The 24,205-nt window shown below is 43.2% G+C and overlaps 1 protein-coding gene across 1 annotated transcript in view; it reads left to right on the plus strand.

Moving 5' to 3' along the window:
* The window catches only part of TIPARP (TCDD inducible poly(ADP-ribose) polymerase), a 34,015-nt gene extending 11,686 nt beyond the window's left edge, over positions 1-22,329 (plus strand). Inside the window, exons 3-6 of the mRNA XM_053311146.1 lie at positions 15,138-15,312; positions 16,274-16,455; positions 19,150-19,425; positions 21,603-22,329. Coding sequence (XP_053167121.1) covers positions 15,138-15,312; positions 16,274-16,455; positions 19,150-19,425; positions 21,603-22,050 — 1,081 coding nt within the window. The 3' untranslated portion in view covers positions 22,051-22,329. The remainder of the gene's footprint in view (positions 1-15,137; positions 15,313-16,273; positions 16,456-19,149; positions 19,426-21,602) is intronic.
* Positions 22,330-24,205: the final 1,876 nt, after the last annotated feature.

The following is a 24,205-nucleotide window of genomic DNA, read 5'->3' on the forward strand; positions in this document are numbered from 1 at the left end:
GGGTCAGGGTGGAGAACTAACTGAAACTGTTAACTCGAGGTGTGGCAACTGTGAAATAAGCAAACTCAACATTTGGGATCCTAAGGAAGGGGATTAAAAATAACTCTCATTATAGTACCCTTACACAAACCTGTGGTGCGGCCACACTCTGAGTACTGTGTACAGTTCTAGTCACCATATCTCAAAGAATAATAGAGCTAGAGAAAGTGCAGAAGAGGGCAACCAAGATTATTGGGGGCCCAAAGCATCTTCCTTAAGAGGCAAGGCTACATCATCTGAGGCTTTTTAGTTTAGAAAAACCGTGACATTAGAGACATGATAGTGGTCTATAAAACTCTGCATGGTGTGGAGAGAGTAGATACAGATAATTTTTTCTCCCTCTTACAACACTAGAACCAGGGGTCATGCTATGAAACTGGCCAGGATTTAGAACCAACAGAAGGAAGTACTTTTTCACACTGTGCATAATGAATCAATGGAATTCTCTGCCACAGGATGTGGTAATGGCCACCAGCTTGGGTGGCTTTTAAAAAGGGCTCAGACAAATTCATGGAGGACAGGTCTATTGCTGGCTACTAGTAAATAACTATGGGCCACCTCCAGGCTCAGAGGCAGGATGCCAATACCAGTTGCAGGGCAGCATAGCAGGAGAGAGGGCATAACTTCACCTACTTGCTTTTGTGGGCTTCCTAGAGGCATCTGATGGGCCACTTTGGGAAATAGGATGCTGGACTAGATTTGCCTTGGGCCTGATTCAGTAAGGCTGTTCTTGCATTATGCGCGCATGCACAGACACACGTACGTGTAATCATCCTTTAGCCACCTAATGGCACAGCGGGGAAATGCTTGACTAGCAAGCCAAATGGGCGTAACTACCATTAGGCAAGGGGAGGTGGCTGCCTGGGGGCCCCCACACCTCGAGGGGCCCCCCCACCTCGAGGGGCCCCCCAGAGGCAAGTCACATGACTCCCCAACACCCACAGAGCTTCGGTGCTGCGGAAAAGCCAACCCCAAGTTCGGAGCAAAGTCGGCATGCATGCAGCAAAGTCCTTATCTGCAGAAGCAACTCTGAGCCGGGAGTGCTCTTCCCCATGGGAGGGTGGAGGGACGGGGTTAAAGCGAGCGAGTGGAGTTTTCTAGAGAAGTTGGCATAATGGGGATGTGAGTGTGAGTGCACTATATATTGTGGTGTGTGTGTGTGCGTGTGTGTGCATCAGCATCAGCGTGGGGCCCATTTTAAAATTTTGTCTCTGGGCCCACTCCAGCCTTGTTACGCCCCTGAAGCCAGAGGTTGCCGGTTTGAATCCCTGCTGGTATGTTTCCCAGACTATGGGAAACACCTGTATCAGGCAGCAGCGATATAGGAAGATGCTGAAAGGCATCATCTCATACTGCACGGGAGATGACAAAACCCCCTCCTGTATTCTACCAAAGAAAAACCACAGGGCTCTGTGGTTGCCAGGAGTCAACATCAACTTGCCGGCACACTTTACCTTTATGTGTAATCGTATTAAAAGTACTAGTCTTCTGCTTGCACCAAATTGTTTGCGCATACATTAAAAATGCTGGTCTTGCCTGCAGTATGTTCTACCATCTTGGATGGACTCCTCACCTCATTCTGCAACATACATTGATGCATGTGTTGCTCCAGCTTAAGTGCCTGTGTAAATCATTTTTCTTGTACTGTAAGAGGAAGTTCAAAGGTTTTTTGCTAATCAGCGTTTCAAAGCTAAATGTAGTAATTGCGTTTCTGGCAGCATAAAACCACTCCTGGTGAGATGAGTTTGCTACTTTAGAGACAGGTGTCCTAATAGTCCGCTTGGAAAGATTTCCTTGTGCATAATGGAGTTCTTCTTGATCTGCTGCACAGCAGTGTCTGATTTGAAGCTGTTGTGGGTGGAACTATTGCTCTGTTCTCATTATCCAGACCGTGTTGGAAACTAGACAGTGCTATACCTTGAATGTTTCAGATGTGAGGGAAAGGTGTATAGAGCTTAATACTGTATGGTGGAATTCTAATCTAGACACTTGTGTTTAGTTTGCTACAAATTCTGCTGTTCCCAACCTGACTTCAGATAAAAAGTTGTATCTAGTGATCTGTGCAGCTGTTATGGTGGAGACAACCCCATTATGAATAAGAACAGATGAATTTTGCTTCAGCCTTGTGGTTTCTCCAAATCCATTCAGCTGTGCTCTTTTTGTCTCCTGAGAAGTTAAAAGAAGAAAAGATCTTAGCAAGAATCATATGAAATGACTGCTGATGGATGTTGAATGTGATGTGTTCCAGCAAATACTTAGTCCCTTTCATATGCTGCATTTACATATGAAACAAAACTAATTGGTTTTTATCTATGCAGATCTTAAAGTTGAAAGGCATGTGTAGAGGAGTTTCAGCAATTGTCAGCAGTCTCCTATTTATTCCAGTTACTCTGCTGATAAGATTGGGAAAGCAGCTGTCACCTGGTTTCAGGTCTTGGTCAGCCTGTTCTCTTACTGGTAATAAAGGCCTGCCATTCTAACAGGAAGAGAAACCATAGGTAAATCCCAGCCATCTGGCTTAAGCCTTTCCCAGTAGTTCTTCCAAGCAGTCTTGGAGGTTTCCCAGTCTGGGGGCTTTACTGCACAAGGAAGTGATATGAATTAGGGCGAGAGCTAAGAGAGAGTGCTCATAAGCATAAATGAGCATAAGTCGGAGTAAATTGGGGCCGTTCACAGTGCTGCTTTTTATTATGGTTCATTAGGTTTCCTTATGGTTTTTCAGAGGTTGGTTTGTTCACACAGCAGGCTTCCCCCAATCCATCCCATCCCCTTCTGGCTAATAGGGCTGCAGAGGAGGCAGGTGTGCTCTGCCTCCTACTTCTTATTTGCGCATTCACCTGTAGGCAAGACATGCATGCATGCATGCATGTATGTGTGATGCACAGTGTCTTTAAAAAAAAAATTATCCCGGTGTACTTGTGCAAGCATATCTGCATGCAAGAGCACCCACAGGCTAGCTAATTGGGATGCTCAAGCTACTGCCATGGCGGCCGTCTGTGGTGGGGAGGCATGTCTGCTTCCAGGCAGAGGCTTGGATCAGATAAGCAGCACCTCCTAACTGTAGGTTTCCTGTTAGAAAGCAGGCATGGAGTTGCCCTTCGCACTGCAGCCTGCTTGGGCCAGCCACTGGCATCTGGGTTTGGAAGCTGTATTCCCAGCACAGCGCACAACTTGCTCTGCAGCTCATGCTTGAGCTCATTGTGGTCCACAGGGCCAAAGAGGTTCCTACAGATTCCAGTGCAAGCCTGTAGGGGGTAAATCTGGTGAGCTGCAGCAAGAAGCAAAGATGTTCCTTGCGGGGGTGGGGAGGGAGAGAAAAAGAGTGCCTCTGGGCACACTAGCATGTCCCAACCACAGTGCTGCAGAGAAGGGCTGGACTGCACTGTCCTTCACATTTTAAGGGCTAGTCATCATATAGTCAATGGCTTTCCCCCATGATATTCATGAATGACATCTTGCTGTTACCATACTGAAGTTCCTGTAAGTCCCTCCCTAGTATTAGCTCACCCCTACCGTAAATGTAGTGAAGCCAAAATAAATTGCCATATGGAAAATCTCCTGGTGTAACAGTCAACTCCATTATACTACTTGAACCTTCCCTTTTCATCCAGCTAACATCTCTTCTGTTGTTGGAGCTTAGTTGAGGAGGAAAAATACTCGGGAGGGATGGAGAAGAGGTAGTGGTGAGAGGGGAGTGTTCTCCCCACTGCCACTTGTACCATAGTTCTGTTAAAACTGAAGCTTGCTGAAGATGGAAGTGAAAGACTGAAGAAACAGAAGTTAGGAGACATCGCATACTACCCAGGGTAGAGAGATCTGCTTGCTGACCACTAAGACCATCCATTCTGACTGGCTGCAGTTGGTCTCAACCAGTGTTCCCTTTAAAAGGGATTCCCAGATGTTGTTGACTACAGCTCCCAGAATCCCCGCTGCAATGGCTTTTGCTTGGAGATTATGGGAGTTGTAGTCAACAACATCTGGCAATCCCTTTTAAAGGGAGCACTGGTCTCAACCTGGGCATCTGTTCTGGTCTTCCACTTCCCAATCAAACTGGGGTTCTTCATGAAGTCTTGGGCTGCAGAAAAAGTATACAGGAGATGGTGAGCTGTGTAATGCTTAAATGAGATTCTGTACCAAAACATGTGGAGGTAAACACTGCAGCCTAAACTGGAATAGCTCGCTGAAGTAACCACCTCAGTCATCTGATCCTCTTATGCCATTGCTACTTAACCTCTCACGGAAGTTGAAAAGCGGTATATAAATATTTGTTGTCGGCTTTCTCTTTTTTGGCTTGATATCCAACTTAAGTATTGACCAGTAACTTTTTTTTTTTTAAAAGCCTTGCTTGAATGACTTGTTTTCATTCTTTATTGTGCAAACATTCCGTATAAGTTGGTATGTCAGCGATGCAGTGCACATAACTCTCAACAAAAGACCTTTATTGCGCAAAAAGAAACTAAAGATGGTATACAAGAAATCAAATAGGACGTTTTGTTGTATCAGACGTGCACAGATAAAATGTGGAAATTATAAATGGCAGTAACTGAGAATACCTACCCAAAACAGATCTTGAATGACTGAAATATATTTCAATGCCTTTGTGGGTGTAGGTGGTGATGGAACTTCAAATTAAAATTCCAGACTTGTTTAACCTAGTATTTAGTGCACTTATTTTGTACAGGGAGTCCAGAACTTTGGGGAGCTATTGCTTTTCAGTGCCTTGTGATCAGCACTATGCAGATCAGTTAGTTGGTATTTTTTTAAAGTAAAGACTTCTGAATGTCTTGTATAAGTGATGTATATTTGCATGGCCTCTTCAGAAATTCTGCTTCTGCAGCAGCATTGACCTTAGACGTTTTACAGAGCACTCCTCTGATATTGACGAGCTTTTCAAACTCATTGCAAGGGCTAGAAATTTTCATGTTAAACACATACCAGAGGTTCTTGGTAGGTTTCTCTGTCCAACACCAGATTCTATGCCACTTTTGGGTAAAATGACAGAATACATGCTACCCTGCCCATGAAGCTTACTTTTTGGAAAGCAGAGGCCAATAATGGAATATGTTCCTTGACTGACTAGCACATACATAATCTTGGCAGGTATGTTGGCACCAAGTCTGCTTGTTTTTCACTGGGGAATGGGCGTTCTGCCAGTGTCCTGGAAGGTAAAGTTGTGCTGTTGAGTCAGTGTCGACTCCTGGTGACCACAGAGCACAGTGGACTTCTAACCCATTCTGGCATGTTCTCAATCTTTGCTTCAACATCAGACCACTAGTTAATAGCTGGGAATTGCACTAGATGAGAATGCTGTTTGTATTGTCTGCATACATAGTTACTGTTGCCAGGGCACCAATAGATGGGCACAAGGAGAACAAAGGGCTTTGTCTACAAGTTACCAGGAGTGATTAAGCAAAACCATGCAGTGGGTGTGGTTTTTCCTCCCTTGAAACTGCAGCTTGTTTACTAGGCACACATCACTTGACCAATGCTGATGAATCAATGCATAGTCATTGGAGTCAGAGGTCAGTCAGACTATAAACAGTAGGGCAAGATGCCCTTCTGTCCTGCAGGAACCAATGAGTCGGGAGCATTCTGACCAGTTGACGGAGGTTAATGTTGTACATGGAAAAGACTTATTTGATGGTGGGCTGATTCTGCAGTCTACCCTGACTGTGGCTTGGTTATTAACTCTGTTTCAGCAAGGCCTTAAGGAGTACAAACATGCAGACTAAGGATACTTTTCAAAACCTTTCCATTACCTAAATTGCATTCAAAATTCACCTTTATGGCTAGACGTTTCATTTCCACTTGCATAAAGTCCATACAGATAATATAGGGTGTCAAAGCACATTTGGCAAAATCGTTGCTTTTACTAGGAATAAAATGGTCTAATACGATCTCTTTAACAGTTGAGTGGACAAATATCCAAAGAACTTTGCACCTCCTAATTGAGCTGACTGTTACAGCAATAGGCCTTTAAACACAGCCAACAATTGGCTCTCTTGTTTCTAAAATATTCATACACTCAAAGAGGCAAATGTTTTTTCCTAATAACCTTTTCCTATTGTTTGATCTAAGATCGTAAATAAACTAACTTTTCCTGTTGACTGGAGGTCATACTGCAGTTCATGTTTAACTATGTAGTATATAATAAATGGAAACACCATAGACGTGTGACTTTGAATACTCAAAGTATTGCCTACATGTGTTTGGTAATACTTTTTACAACAGGCCTATGAGTAGGCCTGCATATCCCCATATGACAGCAGAAGGGGTGCATGCTGATGTTTCAAGAATAGTAGTTTGCCTAAGGTGACCTAGTGAGTTAATAGCTTGCGGACTTCTGGATCACAGTTCACTCGCGTACTATAGACTAAAACTGCTCTATAGCTGAATGTGGGGTTTAGCTTATGTGCCGTGGGCTATAAATGTGGATATAAAGCTACCAGACATGCGGCATCAGGCAGGTTTTTGCCTCCATGTGGTTTCGAATAATAATGTCTGAAACAGGCTATTAAAACTGAACTGAGCTCAACTAAATGCTTAACTTATTGATTCTTAGTGAGTTTCCAACAGAAGGGAATTGCATACCAGCAGGAGAGTTGCTGTAAATGCCTCTCCTATATTCAGAGTGCCTTTTGAGGGACAGATGTTGTAACCAAATGGGTGGTGTTGACTGATTGTAACACAGCTTGGGGAAGGAAGTCATCTAAGTGTGTTGGATAGAGATGCCAAGGTCCAATCCACTCCTTTATTTTTTAATACAGGAGAACCTTGCTATCTGCAGGGTCATGTATCTGCAGTCAGGTAATTGACACCCGACCTTGGCATACACTGGCAAAAACTGGCCAAAGGGGGGTTAATTTCACATATCTGGGGGGCGGGGGGGGCTGGAAATGACCTCAGAGATGTTGTGGCTTATTTTGATTAAAAATAGGGACTTTGGGCCTGGGGAAGCAGTATCATTGGACTGCTGAAGGCACACAGAGCATAGTAGGGCACTTTATTTTGATTTTGTGGTGTGTGTTTGTGTGTGTTTTGCAGTCTGCAGGAACCTACCTCCCCAATCCCATTGACTTTAATGCCTCATTATCCATAGTTTCATTACTCATGGAGAACAGAACCTACATGGATAACTAGGTTCTCTTGTATTGAGACAGCTACTCCAGGAGAATTTCTCTTGATATTCTGGAGTTGGGAGTCAGCAGCCTTTATTAAATAATAGATGTGTGCTGTTTGACAAGGGCCTAGTGAGTTTTGACAGCACAAAAGCTGCTGCAATAACACACTGGGCTTAAGCCTGTTTTGTGTCTTGTGAGAATGGCATCACTTTTCTGCTTACTGATCCTCCTCTGTGGAATGTGAGCTGATAAAACCAGCTGGAGGCTTTTGTAGTAACCAAAAAAGCAAGCTTGCTTGAAAGTCCAAGAGGTGGCTCTTGTGGTGATGTGGGTTTTGGTAAGCCTACTTGCTTTGACAGATTGCTCTTCCTAGTTGACTTGTTCTCAAACAAGTCTTCAGTGCCAAGAAATGCATCATTTAGCCTATTTTGTATGATTCTGCTAGTCATTTAGAGAAGTGGTGCAAGGAGCTATGCAAGCACTGGAACCTTGTCAGTTGGCTAGTAGAAATGTTAGGGGGGAAGTTCATATAAGGCAATCATTCATTGATGGGGATTAACCAAGAAAGGGACCAGGAGCAGTCCTAGATGTAAAAAGACAGAAAACCAGCTTCTAGAGGTGATCTAGCCTAAGGTTCCCCACTCTAGCAGCAGGCTGTTAATTGCTGACTGAGCATGTGGATAGGTACAGAGCCTCTGTAAGTAGCCTGTAAGGGATGGGGTACCATCTGGAGGTGCTGGGAAGGACCACAAGACATGCTCAGAAATGTTTGGGGGGAGGCAGGCCTCTCTAGAAGCAAAAGCACCCCTGAAGAAGCCGAGAGCACACATGCTTTGTAGCTTGAGTGAAGGTTTCAAAAGGAGGATTTTCTTCTCTGGTCAATCAGCAAGGCACAGCCAATACCAATGGAAGCTTGGGGAAAGGATTATTTTTATTTATTTATTTACATTTATATCCCACTTTTCCTCCAAGGAGCCCAGAGTGGTATACTACATACTTCAGTTTCTCCTCACAACAACTCTGTGAAGTAGGTTAGGTTGAGAGAGAAGTGAATGGCCCAGAGTCACCCAGCAAGTCTCATGGCTGACTGGGGATTTGAACTCGGGTCTTCCCGGTCCTAGTCCAGCACTCTAACCACTATACCACGCTGGCTCTCTTTTGAGATGAGATGAGAGAGTCCCATGACAAGAATGGAGTGTTCCACCTGGTGGCACCATTTTGCATTGGTTGTAGTGTTTGAATCCCATTCAAGGGCAACCCCACCCAGAGCATGTTGCAGTAATCTAAATGAAATGTGGCTAAGGCATGATTGATAGGGTCCAGATGTGCCTGATAGCTTACTTGGTTTTCATGTATTAACTTTTCTTTTATTGTGTATGCTGGAGAAACTGGATCTAGATGTATAGACTAGGAAATGTCTAGTTTCAGATGGTGAACTTGAGATGCTCTGTCTCCTGTTTCATCATTGCAGCTGCTCTGATGAACCTGCTTCTAAACTGTGGCACATTCACTCATGCATTCCTAAACTTCAGAGATGTTTGACACATGTATACATCTCTTCTCTCCCCACTCTGAACTTCTTTATGCAAAGAGCTATCTTTTTTTTAAACTTTTGGTTTGCACATAGGACCTGTAATATTAGAGTTCTGCTGAAAGCGGTTAATGCATGGACTGTCTAATTAAACTTCAGGAGGAAATGGAAAGTTCACTCCGATAATAGAGTTCATCATACCCACTAAGCTCTCTCTCTTTTCTTCCTCTAAAAAAAAAAAGTGTGAACTGCCTTTTTTCAAAACTACTTGTGGGTTTTGTATATTAAACTGCTAGACTTCATTTCATTAGGTTGCTTTGGAGTGATAATTCCAAAGTTTCACGCACACGAAACAAAACACAGGCAGCAGAAACATTTCATCGAAACAGCGGCTGAACCAGTTGTATAAATTGAACAAAACTCAATGTTTCGGGCATAAGAGACAATAAGGAAACTCGGAATACCCATTGTTGCCCATGGGTAGCTCCTAGAGTCACCCAAGTAGGTGAGCTTTAGGGTATGTGCTGTCTACCACCCAACCCACAAAAGAAATGAAACAAAAAGTCTTCATGTGTATCCCTATATAAGATATAGGGATAAGATAAGGCTCTCTCTGCCTCCTAGTCCCTTAAAATGAATTTTGAAACTTTTGCCTTTTGGGTCCCTCCCTCCCCCAAGCCAGTGGGGGCACAGTTGCCCATGACCACATTTGATTTATATGATAACAAGCCAACCAAGAAGCACAGAGATCACAAGCCAATTGGAAGCCAGTACCAGAAAATTAATCAGCAAAGTGGAAAACAGGCCTCCAAAATGGCGCTCGAAACTTTTTGAATCACAATGTGGTTTTGTTCCAAGATCTAAACAGGTCCTTTATTCAAATGGCATTTTGTTTCACACTCAAAATGACCCATTTCTAGTTAAAATGTCTTGTACATCTCTGTCATCTACCCCACTGGGTGAGGATAAAATAGGGGGTGGGTGGGAGGTAGAATCATGTATGCCAGCTTGAGCTCCTTGGAAGAAGAGTGGAATAGAAGTCTAACTAACACCAGTATATATTAAGAATACCATCTTGTTTCCTGTGGAGAGCTGAAGTAGAGTCGCCGTGTGTGGGCCTTGACCAATTCAAGTTAGTCACTTATGCTTTTCAAGGTTCTTCTATATTTTCTTTTTAATTGGCAGCTGCCCCAAGGGCTTTGGGGCGATAAGGTGTGTGTGTGTGTGTGTGTGTGTGTGTGTGTGTGTGTGTGAGAGAGAGAGAGAGAGAGAGAGACATAAATAAACCAGGTATTTAAATAGGTGCTTTAACTCCATATTGATTCTAGTGCAACTTTCATGTATAAAACTGAAGTTCTTCCTAGTGTAGAAATTGCCTCACTACTACAGGTGGCCCTCATTATTCACAGAGGTTCTGTTCTGACTTACAGCTGCAGATAATGAAACCTTAAGTCAGTGGGGGCGGGGGGAGGTTAGATTCCGGAGCCCAGGGAAATGACCGGAAAATCACACAGACAGGGTAGACGCAGAAATAAGAATGGAGCACAGCACTGTCACTTGGTCACCTCAGCTCTCCTGCTCTCCCACTCTCCAGCAGCGTCCCCCAGCTTCTCCAGTAATGCGTGATCGTTACTTTTCTTCACCCCACTGTTGAAGTTCAGCACTTCACAGCACAAGCCTGGCTGGTTGGTGGGTTGGCCAAAGAAGCTGCACAAAAATAAATCCAGTTCAAGTAAACATGCAGAGAAGAGTGTGAGAGAATCGAGGACTGAGAGGAGAATCAGTTTTCAATGGATAACTAACAATTTTTAATTTAGACTGAACTTTTAATTGCAGTTTAAATGAAATACAGTACTGTAGTTATGAAAACTTAAATTTCTTTTTAATTTGAAATTTTTAACTGAAAATAAAATATCACTAGAATCTTATAGAAGTGATAACTAGCATCTTATGAGGGCAAGACAATGCTGCAAGAGGCTGCAGAAAGTGGCTCAAAGAAGCTCCACAGGAATGACTCAAAAGAGGCTCCAGAGAAATGGTTCCTGAAAGCTCCCTAAGGATACCAAATGCTACCCCAAACGGCTTTTAAAAAGCACAAACCTGCATGCAGATGAAAGCACTCCTCTCGCAACCCATGAGCACGTGCAGCAAGAGCATGACCATGTAAGAGCAGAACTGCGCAGTTGAAAACTGCAGATATGCAAAGCCACGTACCACAGATAACAGTCAGGTATATTTTGCCTGACTGCAGACATGTGAAACCGCAGATGAGGGCCACCTGTCCATCTTATCGAAGACTCAACTGCCTAGAAAGTACATAGAGTTTTGCTGCAGCAAAATAAAATAGCCAAAACTCCTGAAGGCTGGAATTATCAGGGAGCTGCCAGAGAGGTTGCTGTATTCACTGTAATATACCAAGAGAAATCAAATTTAAACCTTCCAGGGATTTGTAACATACGTTGTAAGAGTACAATACAAGCTGCAGTAGTTCCCTTGGAATCTGCAAGCAAATCAATATTAAGTCTCACTAATGCAGCTGTCAGATTAAATTCTTGAATAATCTGTCCAGCATGCAGTTCTTTTATAAAATATGTAAACTGAAGACTTCTCCATCTCTTCTGATTGTCGTCAAATAGGGGATATGAAAGCCTTCGTATGCTTTCTGTTTGTACTGCTCCAAGCTGCTTTGCTATGGTTGCGAGCACTTCGTATTGAAGCAAGCATAGAAGTAACCTTCAAAGGCAAAATAAAAAATAAAAATACTACAACATAATGCTATTGATGTAATACTAAGTTTTTACCCGTTGGATTACTCAGAATGGTTGAAGTAACTTTGTAGAGTTTGTGGGGTGGCATCTGATAGTGATGGGAGGCCAGTGTTTGCTGTTGTCCACCTGTGCCTGTGGAGACTGCCTCACCCTGCCTCATGGAAAGGCTGCCCCTGCAGGGACATTACAGGAAAAAACATATACTAGAAGAGCTCTCTTCTGGGAGGTGGATGTGGCATAGATGACACGCGGTTGGACATATACTGGTAAGCTAGTAACAAACATGTAGACCAGGGCCGCTCAACTTCAGCCCTTCTGCAGATGTTGGCCTACAACTCCCACCATCCCTGGGTATTGGCCACTGTGGCTGGGAATTATGGGAATTGTAGTCCAAAAACAGCTGGAGGGCTGAAGTTGAGCAGTCCTGGTGAAGACTGACATCTTCAGTAGTCTTATTTGCATGAAATACTGCAACATCTTCCTAATTCCATTATTTCTGGCATTGAAATCTTACTTGGTTGTAATTTGAAAGACGACAGATTTTATTCAGTTTAGAAGACTTGTGAGTTGGAAGATACTCCTGCTAATTAAGCCAGTGTGAGTACAATAAACTTTCAGGCAATTTTATAACAGATAGGCACAGATGTGAATTAATTGGAATTTGATGGTGAAGTGATAACACTTCTGTTTAAACCAGCTATGAGCTGATGTAGAGCAATGCCGACTTCTATGAAGAAAACAGTGTCAAGGCAAACCCTCTGCTTACCTTCTAACAAAAATAAACTTGCATTATGAGTTGAGTTGATGACATTACGGAAAGTAGCTGTAAGCTTCATTAGTAAATAACAAGGCAGCCTTTTGTCTATTTGGGTAAAACTGCAAATGCAGAATTATGATACAACTTAAACCAAATATTGGGTGAGAAGATGATAGTGTTGAGAAGAAATGAAGTTGCACACTGATACATATTACTGAAATGTACTCTCCTGGCTCTGTTCTTCTGGCAGAGATCTGAAAGGTATATTATATGTGTATACTATGGATTGCTTTTACTACTCTTCAGTGAGACACTACATTTCAGATTTCATACTGTGGGGGCCATGTACTCTCATAGTGATAATACTTACACCTGGGGTAAATCTTGAAAGGGAATCTCCATAAAACTATTATAAACATATGTGGAAGCAGTTTAGCTGGCTTGAATTTGATGATAGCCCTCTTCAAAGTTAAGCTCCCATGTTTGCTTCAGGGAATTTACAAAAAATTTCAACATGTTCCATATCTTTAGGGTGACTTTTTAGAATGATTCTTGTTTTTTTATAAATGATGTGGTTGTCCATACTTTCTTCAAAAGTTGTCCTATAACTGGGATCTGAATTTGAAGGAGAAAACCCTACCCCATGTAATCCTCCTAAAGGTCACCCCATGGATTGCAAAATGTGTTCACTATTGAGATGTAAGCTTAAAACAATGAACCCAACACCCTATGTACCCTGGAAAACGTTGGCTTGGAAAACTCTTCTTTCCACAGTATAAAATTGGTATGAAACTCCTGTTCAACCAGTCAGATGACACTTGTTCAGCAATCTAGAAATGATCACAAGTGGATTGTATATCATAATACTTGAAACAAAATTAAAACTTGGTTGGTTTGAAAAAAAAAATTCCCTCCACTGAAGCTGCTTCCATTCAATTTGTTCCTTAGCCAATATATCCCAGAAGTCCTGTGAATCTGGCATTTATTTCAAAACCTTCAAATAACTTGCAAAAGTGTTGCCTGGGGGAGGGGATGTTGTCTAGCAACACAAACAGTCCTCTGTAGTTTTAAGCCTCATCACTGGAGAAAATCAATAGTTCTCTTGAACTATCTACACAGGTGGCAAAAGATAAGCTTCAACAGGTGAACAGACAACACATCCATTGCCAAATCTAGATACGCTTCTTCTTTTACAAAAGACCAACTCTTGCAAAACATTTTTTTCCAGTAAGGTTAAGTTACCTTATCAAGCACTTCCTTACTGGGAAGTAAGGTTAACAAATGGTTCTGTGTTATATATTAGTGTGTGTTGGCTTGGAATGGACAAATGATGATCTCTGGCTGTCAAAGTGGGTGGATATCTGCATGTACCATCTTTATGTAGTGACACAAATGATTGGATCGGCTTTGTCTTGGAAGTCTTTGCTGGAGTCTTTGGTTCTGTGCAGCTAAAGTCTGCTGTTGACTGGCAGAAAGGCTTATGTGATGACAAGCTACACTCAAAGGTTTCACATCACTTCTTCCTGGACTCAGGACAGATATCCCCTCTACTTGCTTTTTGCTTTTTTTCCTGGACTTTGAATTCATGGATTATATGAACAGTTGCTACTCTCATCTCCTGTCCACACTCTGCTGTCCTATTGGATAACAATCAGCTTTAAGTCGAATCTGTCTTCAGCTTTAGCAGTTCTAAATGAGTCAAGGTTTGCCTTGTATTGAATGGAGCTTGAGCACTTACAGTAGAAGTAGGGTAAAGGGCTTGCAGCTCTGTCCATTTTTCTAAAGCTGAGGATGATACTCTGACTGGACCTGGGAACCGCACAGATGACAAGTCTAATGTGCTTTCTTTGCCTCTGCTGCATAACAGAACACTGGTCTGTTAACTCTTAGAATTCTCCCTCATTTGGAGATAGTGAAGCTATTCTCACGATCCACAGAAATCGGACTAAGGAAGCCCAGCCTGGTTTCTGTGGGTCATGAGAACCGCCAGGCTCGCAGGCAAGCTTGGTGGATCCATGGTGACTAGCCTGTCTAATTTTCCCCTCCCCTTAAACCAGGTTAACAGAGCAAGTGCTCCGTTAACCTGTTTTTGTTTTTGGTTGTGAGATGCCGCGGTGCATCTCTGTGCCATGGTGAGACACGAGGAGACCCCCGGCTGGAAGGCTACCACAAGCCTCCCGGGCTCAGAGATGTGTGTGTGTGTGTGTGTCCCCAGGATGCACGGGGTATCCTGGGATTTCCGGGGGCCAGGCGGGCCCCCGATCTCCACCACCCCTACCAGCTCTATGACACTGCCAGCAGTCGTGTGAATTCGTGATGGCTCCCTGAAGAGCCCGGTAAGGCTCTACATACCGATCGTGTGAAGAGCCTCAGGGGATTAATACCTTGTAGCCATTTGCTCAGTTAGATTGATGGAGGCAGGATCATGTACTTCTGGTTCCTGTCTGATCAGAGTGACTCGTGTTTACCTGCAACTGATAACTCGTCAGCCCATCAGCAGTTGAGTATTTGAGCAGAATTCCTGCATGACTGCAGTGCAGGGCAAGAGGAAGGTAATGCAATCCAGTAAGAGAATATGCATAAAAAGAACTAAAGGGAAGCACACTAACCTAGGATCGTGTTCTCTGGTGTGCTTTCTAGAGTGGTGGAAGCAGCTGTTAGCAGGGATGGGGCCTCTTGTGGATTGTGGCAAGGACAGGTGAATTCTACACAGCCTTGCTATTCTAGGGTAGCCTGCATTCATCAGTCCCAATAATCTCTTGTTTTTAGCTTTTCTTGTCTATCGCCCCACCCAAAACTTGATTGGCTTTAGACTCCTGAAGATGGAATTAATAAACTTGGTACTTCTGACAAGATAAAACTTCAACCAGTTTTTGAGCAGATAGGAAAACTGATTCTTTTTTTAACTTTCCCCCCCACAGAGGTCATGAGTTTCTAGTTGACCTGAATGCATTGACTCTCTATGATACAACTGAATTTGATCAACTGAGGAGGCTGTCCACACCTTTGTGTACAAGTGCTAGTGCCAACTCCAACTACTACACAATCTGGAAATACTTCTGCAGGGATCATTTTGGCTGGAGAGAATATTCGGAGGTATGTATTCCTGCTGTTTGGGGGGTATAATGTTGGGAATCAAATCCCCACCATGAAGTCTACTGGGTGATCTTGAATGTGTTGCTGTTAATCTGCTTAACCCACCTTGCAGAGGTTCTTGTGAGGACAAAGGAAAAGGCTTATTGTGTTGTACAGTGCAAACTGCTACAGAAATGGATAATTTTCACATTATATGAAAAATGTATATGCTCAAAAAGGACAGTGTGTTCCGTATCCTCTATCTTAAAGAAATGGAAATGCTATTCTATGTAGGCTAGAAGCCTGCAGCAAAAGATTTGTTGGTTGGTTCAAATGGTCTATGAATACCAATCTGCCATGCTCTTCTACAACATGATCTGGAGTTTTAGAAGAGCATGGCAGACTGGTATTCATAGACCATTTGAATTAAAAAACAATCTTTTGCTTGGTATTCTCTCTCCTCCCCCACCTTTGCTGGTCTTTCAACTTGCCTCTCTAGACTCTGAGCAGATGAGCCAGTGGCAGTCAGAACTCTTTTTCAGCATGATTCTCCCCTTCTGTGACATGAGTGGCTTGTGCAATTGCTGCCAAAGGCTTCATCACTCTCTCTACAAAATCTTTTGATGTGTTGCATGTTCACAGAAATGAACACTTGCTTGTGCTTGCAAAACATAGATCAGTGCTAAATCTCAAGCTTTCATAACAAATTTAAATATGCATGTATCTCTTCCAGCATTTAGAAGCTGAAGACTACAGTGACCTCTTGATTCGATCATTTTCGCTTCCTTATGCTAGAATTCATTTGAAACAAAACTGCAGATCCTAATCTTGTAGGGTTAGGTGTGTGGTAGTGCCTAGCACTAACTTTTTAAGTAAAATTGGTAGTATTTTTTAAAATATGGGAATCATGTGAAAAGCAGTAGGAAAACAAAGCATGTTGGCATGTGGTCAATTAGACCTCTTTCCCCTTCCTTTAAAACAGCCTGTTGTAAGATTGATAGAAGAAGCCAACTGCCGAGGTCTGGCTGAAGTTAGATTTATTACATGGCACAATCGCTACGTCTTGAACATTAAAGATGGCTTCCAGCAAAATGCATGTTTTCGAAGAGAAATCAAGAGGAGACCTCTCTTCCGCTCCTGTGTTATCCTTATGTCATGCTTACAGTAAGTAATGGGGATTTTTTCTTGTTAAAAAAAGGGGGGGGGTCCCTACAAATGACCATGGGGTAGTAATTGAATGTGAATACAGGCTTCCTTTCATGTGTTAAAGTACCACAGTCATACAAGTTCATCATGTGACTTCATTGGGAGTTCTTGGCTTGCCCTGTTCAATTAACGAGCTTTGGTGCACCTAATTGCATAAGAGTGCACTGTAAATATTAAGAACTTGTCTTTTAGTCTCCTTCAAATGTCTCCCTGTCACCTAGCCCAGGGATTCTCAATATTGAGTCCCCAGATGTTGTTGGATTTCAACTCCCATAATCCCCAGCCTCAGTGGCCTTTGGTTGGAGATTATGGGAGTTGAAGTCCAATAACACCTGGGGGCCCAACATTGAGAATTGCTGGCCTAGCTGATATCCTGGCATCTACTGTGTGGACTTTCTGTTTGGGGAACATTTGTTTCAGCAGCATGTTGAATATATTCACCTTCAGTGCTTATCATGCCTTCTGTTTTGGATGTTGGACTTCTGTTCCTTTTAATCCACAGTTAAACACAGAACATCCTGTTTTGTATTTCCCAGCACTGCATAGGGGATGACTCTTTTAATGTTAAAACCAAAGGCAACGCAAACAATACTTAGGTATATGGAACTTCATAAAAGGGCCTCTTTTTTTCTTTCCTCTTTTTGTTGTTGGTTGGAGTGCTAGCACAGCTGGAAATTTCAGAGTCAAGTACAGCAGTTGGGGAATACATTGTCCTCTTCAGCAGCAGGGTTGAAATAATTAGTCTGCACAGCTGTTCTTAGGCCAGTTGGAGGAGGCTAAGCCTTGTGTATATCGGGGCTAAATTGCCCATTTCAAAGCTGTAATAACCTTTTAAGCAGTGTTTGTCTTCAAGCAAATGTTATAAAGAGGAGGTCGGGGGATTCCAACAAAAGTATAGATGGAAAACCAAAGACTTGGGAGTGCAGGATCCTTCATGCTGAACTTTCATGAGCTCCAGTTTAAAGATTACGTTCTCACAATTGTGTTTGCTTTACTGGACTCGCTGGTGCAGAAAACAGGATAACTACATAATTATAAAAGCTTAAACTGGATTGGAGGAGTGAGAAGATGGAGAAGAGAATGCTTATTTGGGGACTTGTGTTTTCATAGGAAGCTGCCATATACTGAGTCAGACCATTGGTTCATCTAGCTCAGTATTGTCTACACAGGCTGGCAGTGGCTTCTCCAAGGTTGCAGGCAGGAATCTCTTTCCTATCTTGGAGATGCCAGGGAGGGAACTTAGAACCTAGATGCTCTTCCCAGAGTGGCTCCATCCCTTAAGGGGAATATCTTACAGTGCTCACACTTCTAGTCTCCCATTCACATGCAACCAGGGCAGACCCAGCTTAGCTAAGGGGACAGGTCATGGTTGCTACCACAAGACCAGCTCTCCTCCATTTCACTGATAAGTCAGTTTCATTTCTGCAAGTTAGGCAGCCCTGATTCTAAACATTTTGCATACATGTTTAATGAATTTGCAAGTGTGCTGGGGTACTACTCTGCACACCTGTTACTAAATGTGTTAATGTGCTGGTGCAGCAAAGCTTACTAAGAGGGTTGTGTCACATTCAACCATTGTATTCTATCTCTTGGTAACTGCCTGGGTTGACAACAGTTAAAGTCCAATGCGGAGAGGAGCTCTGCAATATTTAGACAAATGTGCAATATTCCCAGCCCCTGTGTGAATCATGTAATGTCAGCTGACCCCTAGACTTAGTTAATTTCCAAGCCTGATGGATTGGGCTCCTGTGCTTTACAGTGCTTACAAGGGGAAACCTAACCAGATACAGCTTATCCCATCAGTGTATCACTATGTCTGGTGAAACGTCCACTTCTGCACAGATTTGAGAAGTAAAGGGTGTCTCTCGGGTCCCTCTTGGCATCTTATAGCGCAAACCATTTACTGGTTTTCACAGTTGCCTCCTCAGATTAGTTGTTAGTTGTAAAGGAATGGCTGTTAACACACAAGAGTCTTCTTGCATCTCCAACTAGCAGATTTATTGTGGCTTGAGCTCTTATGGGTTTGAGTGAGCTTGGGCTCTAGTTGCCAATAAGACCTCTTGCCCTTGGGGTATTGTGCAGATCTTTGCAATTTGAAATGACTATCAGTTCAGCAAAATTCTGACTGAAAAGAGTTCACTGTTGCTGCTGGCCAACTGTTCTCTAGCTTGAACACCCAGTATTCACATGTTCAGTACAGACTCTAGCTTCTGCTTGCATGCTACATGTGTTTGACTGCAGCATAAAGCTTGGAAGTGTCCCTCCTCCTGAGGGCACTCTCCTCCAGCAGGGAAGAAAGTATTCTGCACCTGGGATGCATTTGAGTAGATACAGGAGTAACCAGGAGCCACTAGGAGAGATGAGTTGCTTAGCCTATTCATAGGGGAGAGGTCATGATATAAAAGTGTGCTCTTATTCGTCACTCTTATTCCAAGTAATATCGAACCCCCTGTGATTAGATGTCTGAAGCCAGTAGTATTCTTGTATTGAGCTGGCCTTATTTAGCCCACTGGCTTCATTATTAACAAATTTATAATTCACATTATATCAAACTGCTGTTCCCATAAGCCACAAAGTTAACAATACTGATAATATTGCTTAAATGCATATTCACATTGGTTTTGTCATTGACCTGCTCTTTTCCCCAAATAGGACACTTGGGGGTAGCCTTTCAGTACCTTTGGTACCAACGGAATCCATCTCCTCACAAGTCTTATCGCCAACTGCTGTTACCTCTGCAAATTTCTATCCTGAAACTTGGATTGGCATGGATCCAGCTCAAGACTTCATTCAAGTGCCTGTTTTAAAGGAAGATAAAAGTTACAAAACCATTTATAATCTCTTTCATAAGACTGTGCCAGAGACCAAATACAGAATTCTGAAAATCCTACGAGTTCAAAACCAATTTTTGTGGGAGAAATACAAAAGGTGAGACAACACTTGTTAGTATCCTCTGAATTAATTGCATGGCTTCCCTTTGGGAAGAGAAACTGCTTAGACACATGACTAAACAAGGCGGACAACACATCAAATCCTTCATTAAAAATCAGGGGCTATTGCATCAAGTTAGAACACATCTAAAAAATCAATGTATGAAACTGGTAGTCTGGTCTTAACCTGACTACCGGGTCTGGAATACTCGTACAAGCCCAGAACCACACAAAGAGATGTAACGCACGTTCAGTTCTTGATCTTCCCCCATAACATTGGTTGGAGCTGGTTTTATGGAGCATATTGACATCTCTGGCTACCAGTCCATTTCTGGGTGTAATTCAGAGTGCTGCAACTGCCTTTCTAAAGGCCATAATTTGGAGCCAGAGTACCTAGAAGGCCCAGTGCCTTGTGTAAAAATCACCAAATGGGAGAGGTCCTTGTGCATGCCCCATCATTATCTGAAGTTGATGGAAACACAGGAACAGCCTTGGTATGGTGGAGCCCAGAACATGGAACTCCCTTCCCAAGAGATCTCTCTTGCTCCTTTATTGGTCTTCCTCCACAGGCTGAAGACCACCTTGTTTCAGTAAGCCTTTGATCTGACTTCTGTGGTGGGTAATGCTCCCTCTGGGGTAAAACTCCATTGCTGTGGCTACTATCATTTTTATTGCTGTTCTGTATTGTGGCTTGTGCTAAATTTTTATATGAGCAGCTCATGAAGATGCTTGCACATGTCCTGTGCAAAACTATGTGTTTGATCTAAAAGCTAAAAAACTAAGTGGCCAATCTGAACTGAGTTTACTCTCATTTGTTGAATAGATGCTTCCCCCTCCCCCCATTACAAAGAACAATGAAAGTAAAAATTGAGGCAAGGATGGCTTTTTGCAAGTCCAAAGGCAAGGCTTGCACGTGGCCTGTGTGGAGCAGGAGCAGCTAAGCAAATTCCCCAGTGACTTATCTGTTGCTGGACTTGCTGACTTGTTGCTGGAAGGTGGGAGATTGAGCATTAATAGGCGGAGCCAGAATCCGCCACCTCCATCTGCAAGTGATGAGACAGGAGGGGATTTGGGTGGCTCTCTTGCTTGCAGGGGGAGTGAAATCTTGGTCATGGCACCAAATCTTCTGGTTGGCCACCATCAATTCTTTCCCCTGCCTCTTTGTAGCCCTGCTACCTAATGACAGTATATAAGAACAGCCCTGCTGGATCAGGCACGAGGCCCATCTAGTCCAGCATCCTGTTTCACACAGTAGCCCACCAGATGCCTCTGGGGAGCCCACAGGTTAGAGGTATGTGCATGCCCTCTCTCCTGCTGTTGCTTGCCTGCAAATGGTATTGAGAGGCATCATGCCTCCGAGGCTGGAGATGGCCCACAGCCACTAGACTAGCCATTGATAGACCTGACCACCATGAGTCTGTCTAAGCCCCTTTTAAAGCCTTCCGAGCTGGTGGCCATTGCCACATCCCATGGCAAAGAAATAGGAACATAAGTGAAGTGGCTTCTGGGAAATAAACATAGCAACCACCAGAAGGAACATCACAACTGTAAAAGGTTAGTGGTGTGAGTGGGGACTTCCCCCACAAAATAAGTCACATTGGAGAATTTTCAGTTGGGCATCAGTTTGAATTCTCCTCCACATAATTCTCCCAGCAAACGTTAGAAAGAAGCAGACGTTAGAAAGATAGACTGATAAGGGTAAACTCCTAGATAAGCCTGATTTCTTTTGACATGTCAGGAGGCTTCTTAAAACAAAACATGTGGGGGAACTTTGAAACAGCCCTAGTCTCTCCCTACTTCATCTGAAATGGCACAGTCTCAGCAACAGATGCATTATGCAAAGTGCTTCTGTTTATCTGTTTTAGTTCTCTGGTTCTGGTCTGAAAACCCCTGAAGTGGGGCTGAGTGTATTCTCAGGCCATTACTGTTCCTTTTGAGCAGAGCAGAGTGGCAGTCTGGAAGGAGAGAGAGGTAGAAACCTTTGCAAGGCTGCTTAGGTCTGTTGTATTGCCATTAACTTGCCCTGCAAATTCACCAAGAGACTTAAAGATGTGCAAGCTTGTCCGGAACGGAAGAACAACTTGCAAGCTCTGAGACTTGTGCCCGTTATCTTCTTCTTCTTCTTCTGCTCGACAAAACTTAACGTTTCGGGGTTTCCATGTTCTTTCCTTCCAGAAAAAAGGAATACATGTCTAAAAAAATGACAGGACTTGACAGGATAATGAATGAACGCCACTTGTTCCACGGGACTTCGCAGGATGTTGTGGACGGGATCTGCAAGCACAACTTTGACCCTCGAGTGTGTGGAAAGCACGCCACCATGTTTGGGCAAGGCAGTTACTTTGCCCGGAAAGCAAGCTATTCGCACAACTTCTCCAAGCGATCATCCAAAGGGATCCATTACATGTTTCTGGCCAAAGTACTGACGGGAAGATACACAGTAGGGAACCACTCCATGAGGAGGCCTCCACCCGTGAACCCCAGCAGCATCACCAGCGACCTCTATGACTCCTGCGTGGACAACTACTTCGAGCCCCAGATCTTTGTCATTTTCAATGATGATCAGAGCTACCCTTATTTTGTTATCCAGTATGAAGAAGTTAGTAACACTGTTGTGATCTGAAAAATGTCTCATGTTCCTGTTGTAATACACTTTGACCTGACCTTTGTAGAACGGACCTCATTACGAGGGGAGGAAAAAAGTGGAACTTTTAATAAAGATACTGGGGGCTGGGAGGGAAACACAAATTTAACTTCTGAAAAGACCAATTGTGCACTTCCTATTTTAATGTGCAAACTGTAAATATTTTCCATTGTTTATAGCTGAGAAAAACCTGTGCCTTTTGTTATAAACACTATTTATGTTAGTAAATGTGATGTTCAAAAAAAAATCTGAGGTGTCTATAGTCTTTGGCTGTTTCATTTCATTCTACTGCATGTCCTACAAATACTTGTATACCACTCTTCCACAAGTGCTCAAAGCAGTTTACACAGAAAAATAATAAAGACGAATTCCTTGTTCTCAAAGGGCTCACAATCTAAAAATAAACTAGGTAGATACCAGCAACTGGAAGGATGCTGTTCTAGAGTTAGAGAGGGGTTGCCTGTCCCTGCATTGGTGGAAAAGCTTTGCTTGCTTAATTTCTCCAACACAGGAAGCTACCATATACGGAGTCAGATCATAGGTCCATCTAGCTTAGTATTGTCTACACAGACTGGCAGCGGCTTCTCCAAGGTTGCAGGCAGGAATCTCTCTCAGTCCTGTCTTAGAACCTTCTGCTCTTCCCAGAGCGGCTTCATCCCCTGTGGGGAATATCTTACAGTGCTCACACTTCTAGTTTTCCATTCATATGCAACCAGGACAGACTCTGCTTAGCTAAAGGGACAAGTCATGCTTGCTACCATAAGACCAGCTCTCCTCCCTTAAACATCAAGCTGCTGTTTAAAGTGCAAAAGCAGATCAGGTTTGTCTGGTCAGTTGGCAGCCCTACTTCATACAGCTGGTCCCTTACCTTCTTAAAGGGGCAGCACTTAATTAGGGTGGGGAACGTTCTTGCTGTTTCCCTACAAATACTAGAAGTACAAATGTCCTGCCAAAATAGCATTTCCCAGTGATCCAAGCATAGATATGATATTTTGCACCACTTGATGCCTGTTTCCAAGCCTCTTCTACTACTTAATGCACTTGTTCTCAAATATTTATATTTAGTTGCACCTATGGAATGAATCCCAACAGCTGTATCAAAGTCCTTGCTGGATGCCAGAGATGGTAGTAACTACATGGTGCACTGAGAGCAGAAGGGTGAAGAAGCTACACTTCCCATAATGCCCCAAGTAGTTCGTGCCAGAAGCGGCTAATTTTGGATTGTGCGAGAGAGGGGGGCAATGGCAACAAGGCAAAGGCAGCAAAATTTGCATGCTTGGAAAGAGTCCCAATTTATCTCAGCCCTAAGCTGTTGAATGCCAGCATACACAGAACTCTAGAGCTTTTGGGATAAGGATAGCCACTAGCAGATGGCTGATGTCAGTGATAAGTCCAGAAATGAACTCTGTGCCTATTTTGCTTGAGGTACACCCTGCCATGAGCATTACAGGGATATTAATTTCTGGTAATTAGCCCCTTTACTTTCCCACAAAACAAAACAAAACACCCCAACTTTGAAGTGGATCCTTAAGCACTTGAAACTACATTGGCTCTCCAGTCCATCCTGAGGCATATCCTGGGATAATGGCTGTTGTGCAAATATTCAATCCTATTTGCTAATTTGGGATTTTTACTGTTTCAAGTATCTTCTAGAGTGGTGCTCATTGCAGAATGCTCTCTGACAGCTACATGAAAATGTGATGCTATGAAACTAACAGGCAAACTGATTATGGCTCTCTATCTCACTGAAAGTTGTATAACAAAACTTTGAACGCTTTTTCCAGATCTAATTAATCCCACACTTGTCCCACCCTAAAAAGCTATTGAGGCAGGATTTCCCACCTTAGCTTAACATGTAAGTACATTTAGCTGAAACTATTAGAACTTGGATGTTCAACTATTTCAGCTTTCAACCCCAATTTTTTAGCCTATTTTCCAGGAGGCGCGCGTGTGTGTGTGTGTGTGTGTACACACACACACACACACACACACACACACACACACACCTCTCTCACCCCCACCCCCTTCAACCTCTCAAAGCCTGGACCATTATGAACCAATTGGGTACAGTTGTAGGGACACCTCAAAGGCATAGTTTGTGATGATGTCATCCACCACAATTCAAGATGGCAGA

Source organism: Hemicordylus capensis, chromosome 3, assembly GCF_027244095.1.
Source record: "Hemicordylus capensis ecotype Gifberg chromosome 3, rHemCap1.1.pri, whole genome shotgun sequence".
NCBI lineage: Eukaryota > Metazoa > Chordata > Lepidosauria > Squamata > Cordylidae > Hemicordylus > Hemicordylus capensis.